Source organism: Rutilus rutilus (assembly GCF_951802725.1).
Source record: "Rutilus rutilus genome assembly, chromosome: 3".
NCBI classification, from domain to species: domain Eukaryota; kingdom Metazoa; phylum Chordata; class Actinopteri; order Cypriniformes; family Leuciscidae; genus Rutilus; species Rutilus rutilus.
In genome coordinates, this window is record NC_140211.1 from 48165906 (window position 1) to 48181507 (window position 15602).

At 40.1% G+C, this 15602-nt stretch overlaps 3 protein-coding genes across 3 annotated transcripts; all 3 read left to right on the forward strand.

Annotated features, from left to right (window-relative positions):
• Positions 1 to 238: 238 nt before the first annotated feature.
• On the forward strand, positions 239 to 7050 carry LOC311288414 (uncharacterized protein; the record flags this gene model as incomplete). The annotated part of the gene is made up of 2 exons (XM_084405832.1): positions 239 to 509; positions 6676 to 7050. Coding segments are annotated over 2 exons (582 nt in total), but the record flags the coding sequence as incomplete, so codon positions are not given.
• LOC311287306 (histone H2A-like) lies at positions 5761 to 6802 on the forward strand. Its single transcript, XM_084404041.1, has one exon. The coding sequence runs from the start codon at positions 5789 to 5791 to the stop codon at positions 6173 to 6175; it is 387 nt and encodes a 128-aa protein (XP_084260167.1). The 5' UTR covers positions 5761 to 5788; the 3' UTR covers positions 6176 to 6802.
• Positions 7051 to 7526: 476 nt separating the features above from the next.
• On the forward strand, positions 7527 to 15192 carry LOC311287303 (histone H2A-like). The gene is made up of 12 exons (XM_084404037.1): positions 7527 to 8666; positions 9799 to 9967; positions 10051 to 11300; positions 12214 to 12353; positions 12445 to 12649; positions 12725 to 12829; positions 13189 to 13382; positions 13581 to 13722; positions 13810 to 14288; positions 14375 to 14466; positions 14698 to 14811; positions 14894 to 15192. Exon 1 carries the CDS (start codon positions 7581 to 7583, stop codon positions 7965 to 7967), a length of 387 nt encoding a protein of 128 aa, XP_084260163.1. The 5' UTR covers positions 7527 to 7580; the 3' UTR covers positions 7968 to 8666; positions 9799 to 9967; positions 10051 to 11300; positions 12214 to 12353; positions 12445 to 12649; positions 12725 to 12829; positions 13189 to 13382; positions 13581 to 13722; positions 13810 to 14288; positions 14375 to 14466; positions 14698 to 14811; positions 14894 to 15192.
• Positions 15193 to 15602: the final 410 nt, after the last annotated feature.

The following is a 15602-nucleotide window of genomic DNA, read 5'->3' on the forward strand; positions in this document are numbered from 1 at the left end:
AAAGCCTAATTTCTGAGTTTACTTTATTGATTATAGCAGCACTGTCCTTGAACAGCATAATTTAACATATACAATGTAATCCAAATGATTTCTTAAAAATTGTTCTTATACAATTTTTGTTTTGTTTTTTAGAGACAGACATCAAGAATCAGCCTGTGAATCTCAACAATGGTGACAATTATAAAGCATGTTGCAGTGCATTCTGGGTGTCAGTAGTTAGATTAAATAAATTAAATAAATTAACAACTCCCGCGTTAAGATCGCCATCAAGAGCCTGGTGACTAAAGACACCCTGGTGCAAGTCAAAGAGACCGGTGCCTCTGGCTCATTCAAGGTCAACAAGCAGCAAGCCGAGACCGAGAAGAAACCAGCAAAGAAAGCGTCTCCTAAAGCAAAGCAGCCAGCGGCCAATAAACCCGCGGCTGCCAAGAAGACCAAGAGCGCAGCGGCAAAGAAGCCCACCGCTAAGAAATCACCCAAGAAGGCCAAGAAACCCGCTGCCACAGCTGGCAACAAAGAGCCCCAAGAAGGCAAAGAAGCCAGCATCCGCTAAGAAAGCAGCCAAGAGCCCTAAAAAGGCTAAGGCGGCTAAACCTAAGTCAGCAAAGCCTAAAGGCCTATTTATACTTCTGCGTCAAACTCACGCCGTAGCTATGTCGTAGGCTGTGTGTAGCGTGCGTACCCTTCGGCGTACCCTGACGTGCACCTCTCCAAAAATTTAACAACGCGTCAACTCTATGCGGACGCAAGCGCTGTGATTGGTCTGCTAGGACCGCTCCCTCGGATTTCACATTCTCCCTCTGCATGTGTAATTGCGCCTCAACGCGGACAACGACGCAGAAGTATAAATGAAAACCAACGCGTTGCCTACAGCGTAGAGGCTCCGGCGTAGGTCCGACGCAGAAGTATAATGAGGCCTTAAAGCCTGGTTTATACTCGACATGTCCGCATGAGCGCGAAGGTGCGCGCGGCAAAAATGACGTCATTGCGGTGTGGGCGGTCATGCGCGTTGGGTTCGCAAGACCCAATTTCGCCTGGCGGTGTGCGTGGCATTTTTTGTAACAACGCGCGCGGCACCGCATCCGAAGATGAACGACTTCGAGCCGAATCTGGCCGAGCTCGAACTTCTCACCACACTGGCACCCAGTTTACACATCTAAATGAGTTGCTTACATTTAAAAAATGAGCATACAATAGCATAAAAAGTATTTTTAATGAACATAAAGGTCCATGTTTAATAAAAAATTTCACGAAACTTAATGCAATGTTTAATGAAATTAGAAAATATGTAAGAGATTGTTAATTTAGTTATATTGTATACACATTCTCATATCCATATATTTTGTTTTATTGTCACGAGTAGGCTAATAATCTCAGGGTTTACTGGGTTTTACACGATTCTTTTTGTAGTGTGGTATTGTTGGTGGTGTACTAAAATAAACATTTGCTGAGTCCCAATTCGCATACTATCCGTCCTAAATAGTATGCGAAACTAGAATTAGTACGTCCCAAATCGTAGTATGTTGAAATGAGTATTCCAAAGATACCCGGATGGTCTACTATTTCCGGTTAGAATTCGAAGTGCAGATCAATGCATACTCTGGCTGTGTCCAAATTCAGGGTCTGCATCCTCCTGAGGATCCTTCCTACCCGGTTGAAGGAGGAGGGGTCCTCCGACGACCGCAAAACCCGGAAGTCGGTGTTTGTGAATTTGGACAGCCTACCCTTCTTTCAGTTCCCTCCCTTACCCGTTGCTCATATCCTGTCGCCTAGCAACCGTGACAGCGCTAAGCAAGAAGCGGGAAAATGGACAAACAAAGAGTTATTCTCCTCATTTTAATTCTTTTGGAAGAAATAAAGCAATATTTTTTTGCTTATACTCCTCTCCCACTCCGCTACCGCTCGCTTCGTCCGCCATTACGCTCTGCCGAAAAGAATTATGGGATAGGTAGGACGGGAAAGGATCCACCACACCCATCCTTCCAATTCGGGGAAAAGGAGGACGTATTTGTGGGCCGCATTTGAAGGATCCTATGAATTTGGACAGCCTTCGTCGCGGCGCTGTGACGTAACATCCTTCAAATGAGTACTCCGAAGGATGTAGAGTAGACCCTGAATTTGGACACAGCCTCTAACGGCTAATATTGCCCACAACCCATTGCGTCCGGGAGGGAGCTTTGTGGTGATGGTGGTGATGTAAACATGGCAGCCGGTGTGGTGAACAATCGAGTCCGATTGAAGAGATGAGTCCGAGCTGCGTCAATAGCAGAGGAGAAAGACCGCGAAATGTAAAAATACGACTGTATTTTTTTACACACCGGATGCAGAAGTGGAGATGCGCCCTCCGTTTTTAAGTGTAAGAATTCAAATGTTTAACCCTAATTAAAGTTATATTTTATTGTCTCGTAATATTAATGGGTTTATGTTGTGCCAAAAAAGTACCGTGTTTATCTTGTAGGGTAAATAAAAAGGCTCTAGTACAGTGTCATGCAAGTGTCTTTTTTTATGTTTCTGTCTTAGATTTATACCTTACTATAAACTCTTATGAAAATAAACACCTTTTACTACACTAACCATAGTTTAACCACACTGACTTATTTGTAGTAATACTGTGGCTGTACAAATGTTAACTTTATCAGTCCAACCAAAGAAACATGGTTTCTTTTTTACTATAGTAAAAGCATGGTTCATTTTGATCGGGGTATTTTTGAGTATTATACTGCTACATAAAGTATAAAATTAAGTATAAATACGTTAAACAATAGTTAAACTATAAACGTTAAATATTTTAACTCAGAAAATAAGTAGTTTTCGTTACACACATTTGCACATGAACGTCAGAACCAGCCGCCTCACAAACGACCTGCGTTTGGTTGATCTACGACGACGCCGTGCTTCACTCCTCAATGTGGTAAAACACATTATAAATGTATTGTGGAAAAAAAGATGGGAATAGTAAATACAATTATATTGGACATAATAAGAATGAATGAAATGTAAAATGTTTTGTTAACGTGTGCGTAACTAGGCAACCACGTTCTCGTTCACGTTGCATGACGTCATCGAAGTATGTCCCAGAACGTGCATAGGCTACTCTTTTGCTACACACTCAAAAGTTTGTACTTTTTCCTCACAAAAAAAGTAGGCCTACATACTTTTAGGTCGTAGCAGAGAATGTCTAATATGGCGAGAAGTTTCACTCTCAGTAAACTTCCGGCTTCTGAACTGGTTGCAGTTCCACTCTGATTCCATATGAGGGCGCTCACAGGACGAGTGCAGAATGAATGGAGGTCAATGGCGGTATACCCCTCAAAATCCACTTTTCTCAGGATATAATTTTTTGTCTAGTAATTTGAATGTTGTATTCGAAAGGAGATGCAAAGAAATTACACATTGCTGGGTGTTAGATTTTTTAGAGTCACTTATTTGCTTTAAAAAAGTCTTTCAAAATGTCAATGACGTCAGAATGCTGACGTCATTAGCAGAATGCTAGCGTGTTATGGGCAACAACAACTCAACCTGTAAGAAATCAAAACGACATAAGTACTCGTTCATTCAACTTTCGACCTAAAACCCATGTTGAACTTGCAAAATCTACAATCACATCTGAGATTTCTCAACGGCAATCGGGTGAAAGAGACTAATTTAGCCGTCTAGCCCCATTGACTCCCATTCATTTTGCACTCATGGTGAGCGCCCCCAGTGGAACTCTGGTGGTACTACAACCAAAATTCGTTACAATAGGGCTTAATAGGGAGTGGACAGGCTCTCCGTAGACGGGCTCTGGTCGTAGTATAAGTAGGCGAATTGGGACTCAGCCATTGTCACGTGTGTAGGCTATAGCTTTCTTCTTCTCACCGCTGATTCCTGATGGTTTAGAGGACAATTACTCGAGTCGCCCCCTATCGTTTCAAAGAATAGTACAACGGCGAGCGCGTCAAGTATAAACGCCTCGTCCGTTTGGGGAGGTGCGCGCGCAGTCTGCTGAGACTCGCGCTGCGGAGCCAGGCGATAAACAAGGCTTAAAGCCGCCAAGCCCAAAAAGGCAGCTCCCAAAAAGAAATAATTAAGTTCACAGTTTGTTCCTCAACGGCCCTTTTAAGAGCCACCCACTAACTCTAAGTAAAGAGCTAAACATATGTAATGATTTCTGTTCATTTTGAAAGTAATAGCCATGATGTGTTTTTCGATCACTAGACTCTGAACAAATAAGTAACCAAATTTAGGAAAAACTCTAGAAAACCATTTTATTCATAAGATATTGATTAAAAATGGTCTAAAAGCTTATGAGGGTTCAGACAGTGATTGCAGTCTAAATATGATGTTGTACAACACAGTACAAAAATAATATACACACACAACAATATACTGGAGGATTGTGACAATACAAACACCCATACACAACAATATGAACAGCGATGAAGCTCCAGATATTACAATAGGAAATTAACATAACAATACAGTATCAGAAGGTAATGTCCACAGGATACAGTGTGTGAAAGGTGTAGCACTTTTGGTAGGAACAGCGTGAACTATCCATTTATGTATTTAAAAAAAAAATAAAAACATGTAATAAAAACTCAGTGAGTGTTTTAGCGCAATTTTCTCACGTCATGGGATCACAACACTAAGAGATAGTAAATGAAAGAGAAAATAAGTTGCTCAAGAATATAACTTTCTCTTGAAATTCAAATGAACTTTCTGAAATCAAATCAGCAATGGATAATAAAAAAGGCACAATCACTTGACTAGTTGAACATCATTTTTTTTATTAGCTCATTATTTTTTACATCTTGTGTTCACTCAATATCCTCGATTTTCTCTGTATCAGCTTCCTTTTCTGCTTTGTCCTCTTCAGATTCTTCCTTCTTTTCTGCTTGACTATTGGCTTGTGACTTTGTAAACTCTTCTTCTGCTTTCGAGATATTTGCCAAAACATCCTCTGAAAGCCACGAGTCATCGTAGAAATCAGATACGCCTGATGAGGAAGCCGTTGGTGTGGATGTCGCCATCTTTTGTCGCTTTGCTGAACGTTCTTCCATTTATTTTGCAACAACCTCTTGTCGTTTTCTCATATATTCTTGCTCCTTCTCCAAATCTTGATCGATACCTTCATTGATTTCTTGCCGTAATTCAGTGGAATTAATTGTGCTCATGACTCTTGTGAATACCTTCCTTACGTATTTCTGTGGAACAATAGTTTTATAGGTGAAAAGGCAATATTTTTCTTATTTCCCTTCATATAAAGTTTTAATTAATTTTTGAAGCATAAAGGAAAGATTTTTGATCAATTCTTTTTTTCTAATATTATTGTAAATTTTAGAAGCTATCGATTGCAATTTGTTTCAACTCGATAGCTATTATGGTTGCCGAGAAATTTGCAAAAAAACTGATTTTTTTCTGGAATTTCCAGGAAATCCAAAATCTTTTCCTGGATTTTTTTTGTGCGTTCCCGAGATTAGACCTTCCTTAACATAATGCCGAAAACCCGAAGTCTCTAGGTGGTCTGGTTGAGGAGTAGATAGAAGTGCAAGATTGGTGCGCACAGACAGAACAGAAATCATGAGTTTCATCTTTTCTGTTTTAGTCAAATAAATGTTCACAATAAGTTCCCGCCAGAAAGGGGGTTGGGCTTTGGAGAGACGTTCAGTGATTGGTTTGAATCTTTGCGGACTCTAAACCAATGGGCAACTAGCACTTTCGTTTAAAGACAGTTTGTGGAGGAAGGAATTGCAATTCATTCTTTCTTTCAACATAGATCAGAAGATTGTAGGAACTACATCCAAAAATGAGCGGCAGAGGCAAAACCGGTGGTAAAACTAGAGCGAAAGCCAAGACTCGCTCATCTAGGGCAGGACTGCAGTTTCCCGTCGGCCGTGTTCACAGACTTCTGCGCAAAGGCAACTACGCACAGCGTGTCGGTGCCGGTGCTCCTGTTTATCTGGCGGCTGTGCTCGAATATCTTACCGCTGAGATCCTGGAGTTGGCTGGAAATGCCGCTCGGGACAACAAGAAGACCCGCATCATTCCCCGTCACCTGCAGCTGGCAGTGCGCAATGACGAGGAGTTGAACAAACTTCTGGGCAGAGTGACCATCGCTCAGGGCGGCGTGCTGCCTAACATCCAGGCCGTGCTGCTGCCCAAAAAGACCGAAAAGGCTACCAAATCCAAATAAACGTTTCATTAAGATCAAAAGGCTCTTTTAAGAGCCACCCATTTTATCTCGCAGAGAGCACTTTTGTCTGTGTGGTAATATCTAATAACACCATAAATTCAGTGGGTTGATAAAAAGAAAGTCAAAACAATTGTATGTACGATTACATAATGTAAGTTACAATTACGAATACAACAGAAGGGAAGGGGGGGCATGCTGTTGATGAACATGATAATTATGTAATGTGTTTGATAGATATCGTTCTTTGGTTGCAGTGCTTTTATAAAGATGATAAAGTGATTTTGTTCGAATCTGAGATCTGCGCAACCATAAGGAATACGGTGGATATTTCAGAATAAGTAAATGCAACAATGCGAGTATAAAGCTCGGGGATGTCATGTTTGATTGCACAAGCAAAGTAGGCTAGTAAACGGAACAAAGCAGCAGCTTGAGCGGGAAATTCTCCGTTTGTTCAAAAAGGGGAAACGCGCAATCATTGGCCAAGAAGACCAAGATCGCAGCGGCAAAGAAGCCCGACGCTAAGAAATCGCCCAAGAAGGCCAAGAAACCCGCCGGCACAGCTGCTAAGAAGGTGATGAAGAGCCCCGAAAAGGCAAAGAAGCCAGCATCCGCTAAGAAAGCAGCCAAGAGCCCTAAAAAGGCCAAGGCGGCTAAACCTAAGTCAGCAAAGACTAATGCCACCAAGCCTAAAAAGGCAGCTCCCAAAAATAATGTCCACAGTTTGTTCCTCAACGGCTCTTTTAAGAGCCACCCACTAACTCTAAGTAAAGAGCTAAATGTAATGATTTCCGTTAATTTTGAAAGTAAATAGCCATAATGTGACTTTCGACCACTTAGACTCATGCAATCCGAAGAAATATGTCACCAAATTTCAGAAAAAAAGCAAGTAAACCATTTGTATTAATAATAAATGTATTAAATGGCCAAACAGCTTTTGAGGGTTTAGAGTCAAACGGTAGCCTAATCACAGTACAAACAGAATATACATATACACACACACAACGCTATGCTGGGGAAGTGTGACAATACAAACACCCATATACAACATGTGCAGTGAACAAGCTCCAAATATTACAATATGAAGTTAACATAATACAGTATCAGAAGGTCATTGTCCACAGAATATACAGTGTGTGTGAAAAGTGGAGCAGTTTTGGTAGGAACAGCATATAACATCCATTTCTGTATTCATCTTTCTTTCTAAATAAAATACTTAAGCATAATTATTCTCTCCAGAAAGGGGGTTGGGCTTTGGAGAGACGTTCAGTGATTGGTTTGAATCTTTACGGACTCTAAACCAATGGGCAACTAGCACTTTCGTTTAAAGACAGTTTGTGGAGGAAGGAATTGCAGTTCATTCTTTCTTTCAACATAGATCAGAAGATTGTAGGAACTACATCCAAAAATGAGCGGCAGAGGCAAAACCGGTGGTAAAACTAGAGCGAAAGCCAAGACTCGCTCTTCCAGGGCAGGATTGCAGTTTCCCGTCGGCCGTGTTCACAGACTTCTGCGCAAAGGCAACTACGCAGTGCGCGTCGGTGCCGGTGCTCCTGTTTATCTGGCGGCTGTGCTTGAATATCTCACCGCTGAGATCCTGGAGTTGGCTGGAAACGCCGCTCGGGACAACAAGAAGACCCGCATCATTCCCCGTCACCTGCAGCTGGCAGTGCGCAATGACGAGGAGTTGAACAAACTTCTGGGCAGAGTGACCATCGCTCAGGGCGGCGTGCTGCCCAACATCCAGGCCGTGCTGCTGCCCAAGAAGACCGAAAAGGCTGCCAAATCCAAATAAACGTTTCATTAAGATCAAAAGGCTCTTTTAAGAGCCACCCATTTTATCTCGTAGAGAGCAATTTTGTCTGTGTGTTAATATAACATCATAAACTCAGTGGGTTGATTAAAAAAAAAAATTGTCAGAACAGTCATGTACGATATTGACAATTACGAATACAATAGTATGAACAAGGTGTGCATGCTATTTCTGAACATGATAATTATGTAATGTGTTTGATAGATATCATTCTTTGGTTGCAGTGCTTTTATAAAAATGGTAAAATGATTTTGTTCGAATCTGAGATCTGCGCAATTATAAGGAATACGGTGAATATTTCAGAATAAGTAAATACAACAGTAAGTATAAAATCCAGGCCCCACGGTTGTTATATACACCGTTTAATGCGCGAAGAATTCAAGAGAACAAGCGGCACTTTGAGCGGGAAACACTCCGTATGTTCGAAAAGAGGAAACGCGCAATCATTGGCTAACAGTCATATGCACGTCACACATTAGCCAATCACAAGCCTCTGCACCCCCTCTGCAGAGCAACAAAAGGCGTGCCTCAATTTTGGGGCGTTTTCCAACTGGGTAGGCGTTTTACAACCTCTTGAGTGGGCGATTCCTAATACTTGAATACGCTTTTCCCATCAGATATGAGTGATAAAGCGAGAAAGCGGTGAAATGAGGAGAGAGATCACCTGTCCTGCATATGGATGTAAGTGGATTTTTGTAAATTCTCATTTTGTCTAAGTTAACGTTTTAATTTGTTTGTGTAAATTTGTTTGCAACATGATTAGACAGAAAAAGCTCCAAGAGGTCTGCCACTTACAATCTATCGCTAACCATTATTAGCAAACATTCGCTAACTTTTTTGGTGCATTTGTTACTTTAGTGTTGATAGTGGTAGTTTGCTTAATTTTTTCCTGTCGGCGTATTCTAATATAAAAAAAAAAATAGTTAGCTTAGCTTGTCAGACTAGAAAACAATAGTTGTAAACAAATGTTAATGGGATATTCCACATTATGGCCCGGTTTCACAGACAGGGTTTAGCCTAAACCAGGATTAGTCCATAGTTCAATTAGGACATTTAAATAATTTTCATATATGCTTAGAAAAAAGAAAAAAAACATTACTGGTGTTCATCTTGAGACAAAACAAAGGCACTGATATATTTTAAGATCAGTCAGTGCAAGTTTATTTCAGTTGGAACCGCTCAGACTTACATTTTAGTCTAGGACTAGGCTTTAAAATTGTTTGTGAAACCGGGGGGTATAGGTACTAATATGTACAAAAAATAACTATAAATACATTTTAAGGAAAGTGTTGTGCACATTAATCTAACTGCAACTTTTATCTAATTAAAAAATAGTTAAAAACTATAATATTTTGGATAAATTACGTTTTCATTCAGTCCAGAACACACTCCCTTCATATATGAAATGGTGTTTGAGTGTGAGGTGCGCTGTAAGAAAACAAGTAAAGCTCCACAGAAAAGCTGAAAAAGCATTGCTTGTTAAGTTTATTATTTTTAATATCAATTTTAATGTAATATTTATAAATTTCTGTTATTTATATTATATCTCATAACCCATTATGTACCCCTAAACATAACCCTAACAAAAACCTCTGCAGACCACTAGATTTAAATAGAAACATGATTTGACCTTTTTTAGCAGTGAGATCAGCTGTTCAACACTCGTCATTATATCAGTGCAGGCATTAATACCTCACATGTGTAGTCAAACCTATAGACTAACATAATGGATGAATGTTAAAATGTGAAATGATTATGTACAGAGGAGGAAACTTTTTTAAAATTAAATTGGATGAATTTGTTGTCTGTTCAGCACATCACAATTCAGCGGAGAGGACAAGAGCCTCAACCACAGTGCTACCTTGCAGATACTAATTTATTCACATGCCCCTTCTGCACATCTCAAATTTGTATGTCCAGACAGTATCATCAAATAGTGGCCCATATAGCTGGGCATAAAATAAGAGCAACTGAATATGGAGGTGAGTGTATATGCATATCTTATAAATGTGTATTAAACATTTTTTTACGTCTACTAACATGGCTATTTTCAATTTTGCTTTAGATTATGTTATATACAGCTGTGGCCTTGGCTGTGGCCAAAAGGCCAAGCATTTTCACTGCTGTCAGTGTCCACAGACCTACATAAATAAAGCTGCTATAAAAAGGCATCTTTGCAGTTTCCACCCGCTGCCCCCAGCAGCACCTGATCCACCACGAGAAACTCCTTCGCTGCCCCCAGCAGCACCTGATCCACCACGAGAAACTCCTTCGCTGCCCCCAGCAGCACCTGATCCACCACGTCATCCAGCTCCTCCAGTGATTAAAAGAAAGAGAATCACTGTGAGGTGTCCTCACTGTGGAGTGAGTCTAAATTCAAAAAATTTGAAAAAACACATTGAGCAGAAACATCAACCTATACATCTCGTATCTTCAACTTATCATTTACCAACACAGTGTGTTGATAAAAAGAATGGGATATATGTTGTAGCAAAATCATTTCGTGGGCCCTGTATTCCCATTCATGTGGCGAAGGAAATTTGGGGCTCATCACACAAGGTAATGTGTGAAATGGATATGTGCAACACTTGTGCTGAAATGACTCAAAGGAGTGAACTTTTGGTTACATCATGTGTGCATCTGAGATCAGTAGACTACTCCTGTGCTATTGCACCACATGAAGAGTTATCAGAGGACGTGTTGACTGAGATGGTGGAGCAAAAATGGTTTTGTAACACAAGGAAAAACCAATGCCTTACACTGCAAGGTCAGGCTACAAATAAAGGTGCAACATTTACTAGCCTTGTTACTATTGGAGGCCCCGACTACAAGCATTATATATCAGTATATGAGCCAAGGGTTTCTTATTACAGTAGACTGGGCAGAGTTTTGGTTAATTACAATTCCAAGACAAACACTTGGCACTGCCCTTGTATCAAAGGTAGGAGATCATGTCTGCATAAGTGCATAGCAAAATGGTGTCTCTTTCAAATGAAGCGGGAGCTCTTCACAACCATGCCAGAAGCAGCTGCAGAGATTGAACCAGCAGAACATGATGACTTGTCTGGCCTGCAATGGGAATATCCTCCAAAGAGTGATGGCCTGAAGCAGATGGTACAATATATATACCATAACAAAAAGCTTCAGACACACTATCAGATGTTTTTATAGAAGATGTAAAGAAGGAAGACATTCCTCAACATCTTATTCCTGAAGAGGTGTTCTGCTCTCAGTGCCCTGGACCTGTTCCTCTCAGTGCTCCTGTCCTTATCACCAAAAATGCTAAAGTGGCGACGCTCACTGGTGTAGTGACTGGTAGGCATTGCTGGTTTGTAAATTTTTAATGATAATATTAAATATTTATAAGCTGTTGATTTATACTACTCACTAAAAGTTAGGCATATTCGACTTTCGGGTGAAATTTATGGAAAATGTAAAAAGTTTGTGCTACAGTGATAATATATCATAAAAGAAGGGCATTTAAGTAGAAGCATGCATTTATTCTTCTACAGCAATTTATTCAAACAAAAGCTAACAACAGTGGTGGGTATACCACAACAAAAATGTCAATGTCTCAATAACTTGTGACTTTCGTTGAGCATCAATTACAGCTTAACAACGACATCTCATGCTGTTCGCAAATCAACTCATTGTCTAGGGAGGCACAGCATCCCACTCTTCTTAAAGGGTTGCCCTCAGGTCATTGAGGTTCTGGCGTGCAGGGTTATGACTTTCTATATGACGACTCTGCTTATCCCATAGGTTTTCTATGGGATTCATGTCTGGAGAAAGTGCAAGCCACTCCATTTGAGGTACCCCAGCCTCCTGCCACTATTCCCTGATGATGCGACCTCAATGAGCTGGGGCATTGTCATCCATAAAGATGAAATCAGGCCTGTGTTACTCATGCAGAGGCACAACGACTGGATTAATGGTGTTATTCAGATAGTATTGGCTTGTCACAGTACCATGTAGAGGGTCGTGACCCTGCACCCCAGAACCTCAATGACCTGAAGGCAGCCCTTTAAGAAGAGTGGGATGCTGTGCCTCCCCAGACAATAAGTCAATTTGCAAAAGTTGAATATCCCTAACTTTTTGTGAGTAGTACATGTCATTTTTTGCATTATACTCCAGTATTAGCGGAGTATTAAAGTATACTATTCACAATAATTGCCAAGTGATTCTTTGACATTTTGTATAATTATTATCTGTTTATTTACCTCATTAGGAATATCCACATACTGCAAGAAATGCAGTAATTGTGGTATGTTTTACCGAGACCAGGACTGGATGCATGGGCTTCACAACTTTAATGATAAAGTGCTGCTAAGCATCTTTCTATGCATCTTCATAAGGAATTCTGTTCAGGTTTTGTTTCTGAAATTTAAAATACATTAGGCTCAAGATTGTTCAACTTAATCTAGCACTGATATATGTTCTCATGACTGTTCTCACTCAGGATCATGTGTCAGTTGGAAGGGTGCGTTCCATATTGCAAAAGACAACACACGTGCCTTACCCAAAGGAGACAGAGTTTCTTCATGCATATTTACATTTTGAGGCACTAACTCACCATGATTATGCCTTTTCGTGTCTAAAATGTGGACATCATCCTCCAGTTGTTGTAATGGACTTGCATAAAAAGGGAGTGTTCAACATGGCAGGTAAACAATCACAGTTTTTTGTCATTTTCTATTTGCAGTTAATTTGTGTTAATTTAATTTTGTTTCTTTATCCAGTCAGTGACATAAGTGAGCCAACTGAAACCTTCAATGGAGAGGTGAATTCCGAGGAGTTCTGGGAGACTCTTTCAAGGGAGAGGATTGCAACTGGTTTGTTGAGGAGTAAGTTGCAACAAGAGAATTAGGCTATCATGTGCAATAATGTAACAACTTCCTTGTCTCTTGTACATATACTAGTTGAGTTCAATGCATCAGTGGTTCCCAACCACGTTCTTGGAGGCCCACCAACACTGCTCATTTTGCATCTCTCCATTGTCTGACACAAAAATTTCTGCTCTTGGAGTCTCTACTTATGAGCTGATGATCTGAATCGGGTGTGGGAGACATAGAAAACATGCAGTGTTGGGGGGCCTCCAGGAATGTGGTTGAGAACCACTGCATTACACATGTATTTCCACATCTAAACAAAATGCCTTGTTTCAAGAGTTTGTTTCACTACTTTATTTTCTGTATGATTTTAGTTGGAGACACAAATCCTTACACTTTGAAACCCAATTATGAGAACTGGGCCCCATGGATCGGCAGACACACACGCAGGTCACCATCTGTGATAAACACAGAGTGGAAGAAAGTGCAGACCACAAATACACTAGACAACATCGCTGAAATAGACATGACAGAAGAGAGACTCGGTGATGAATTAATGAAGCTAAAGGTATGCACCAGCTCAGTATAAATCTCTATAGCCTCTTATAATTTGCAGTTTATTAAAAATGGTGATGGTTGACCAGTAATGAAACAGTCACTATGCAGGTCTAAATCAGTTGTTACCTTCTAGTCGTAGTTAGAACTAACACACAAAGAGCTAGTTTCATATTGTAATGTAATATCAAACATATTTGTGCTTTACCAGGTTGCAGACATTCGAAAACTCTGCAAGGCCTGTGGAGTTGGCACTGAAGGATCAAAGACTGATCTTCTATCCAGACTGAGAGAAGAAATGCAAAACAGAACTGCATACGACAAGATTTTTCAAAAAGTTTGGGGAGCATCAGGTACATGGTCGGCTCTGAGTTCAAATGTACATGTTCTGAAAGTTAATTAATTTCATTCACTAAACCAACTATACTCCTCTTTGTCAGGTGGATGGGCAGCCATTTTATGCCCTTGTGGTATAGTTTACAGTGTAAAATTTCTCATCCGTGCCGAAAGTCCTAGAGACTTTACGGACATGTTATTTTCATGGAAACATATCCCAAACATTTGTATTTATGATTTTGCCAGAGGACTGGCCACCCATTCCAACTTAAGGAGGCCAGAAGCAATGCCATTTACACCCTTTGAGGGACGACTTGCGGAATCTACAGAAAACAATATAACAGCTGCAGAGAGTGGAACCCTAACTATAAGCCTACCCTGGATAAAAGAGAAGAAGATGGATGAGGGTGATAATTGCCATCCAGTGACTGGTTCTTCTGAGCACTATGCTCTATCTGACAAGTTTTGCACATGCAAAACAAAGAAAAAAATGGATCCATGCTGTCAAAAATACAAAAGGACCTTGGGCATCCAAAAACGACTATAAACCTCCAAACTGATTTGTTTGGACGTTTGGTTGTAGGTAAGTTTATTACATGTATACTTTGAACCTTATCTCTTATTTGCTATTTACAAATCATTATTTCTTTTATGTGTCTTTAAATAAAGAGAACAGGGCTCCTGAAATGACCAGACTACATCTGATAAAACCTAGCAAGGCTTGCTGGGGAAAGCCACTGACTCGATCACAGCGTAAACTGGTAATAATAGCTAAACAGTTATTAATTGCACAACTGCAGTCCTCTATTATGATTAATTTTTAGAATTTGCATTTTCATTTATGCATTCAGACAGTCATATCCTAAGCAACTTACAACTGATTCATCATAGAGCCAACAATATTCACTGTGTGCAACGCCAGGTCTTTTAGAAGACTAAGACTACTAAGAATCTGTTTTGTAAGTAATAGAAAATTTCTGTTCTCTTGACAGATGGCTCAAGTTCGTTCTGCAAATGCTGATGATGAAGTAGCACTTGTGGGCTCTATTGTCATAAAACAGAAAGACTTAATAACACTGACAAACCTTTGCGAGGTGGAAGGAAATGTAAGAAACAGACAAAAACTTGAATCAAAACTTAAAATCATAATAAATAATAAATAGCTAAATGTTGATATTTTTCACACAGGTGCTGAATTCCTGCTTTCTGTGTGCTGCAACAGATTGAACTCTCCCAGGTTTAACCTCAAAGTTTGAGAGCATAAATTAATTAATTTTGTTCAATTCATAACAATTTTCTTTTTGCGGCCAGAATGTGGACATCTATCCAGTTGACAGCCATGCCATAGTGACATGGTTGCCACCAATTTGTGCACATCCCATGGACCACTTACCTGTAAGGATCACTGACATTTGTAATGTCTTTAAACATTAAACATACTATATACTATAAAATATTTTTGTAATATACATGTAGCCTGAAATTATGAGCAAGGATGCTGTGGTCTTCCCATCTTGGGTGCCAGGGCATTGGATGTTGTGTGTCTGCTTTAATGTTGCGATACATAAACACACAATACCAATTGTTGTGCAAACTGAAATCAGCGGCATATTTCTGATTATTTCCTTGATATTATGCGTTTCCTAACAACTAACACAGGGTGAAAACCTTTTTTCAGATCATGAAGCCAAAATTGCGTGAATTGTATTTTCTCAATTCCCTGAAAACTCCAGGTTTTGGAGATGGCACTTACATTGCCATATACAGGTTGTCCTGTTACAGAATTTTGTGTTCTCTTTTCTCTTTTGTTTCTCTTCTTCCTGCTCAGCTACTGTTCGGACGCTCTTGCTTACTGCTCCGCGCTTTGCTCTATCGCTCTTACATTTTATCTCCAATT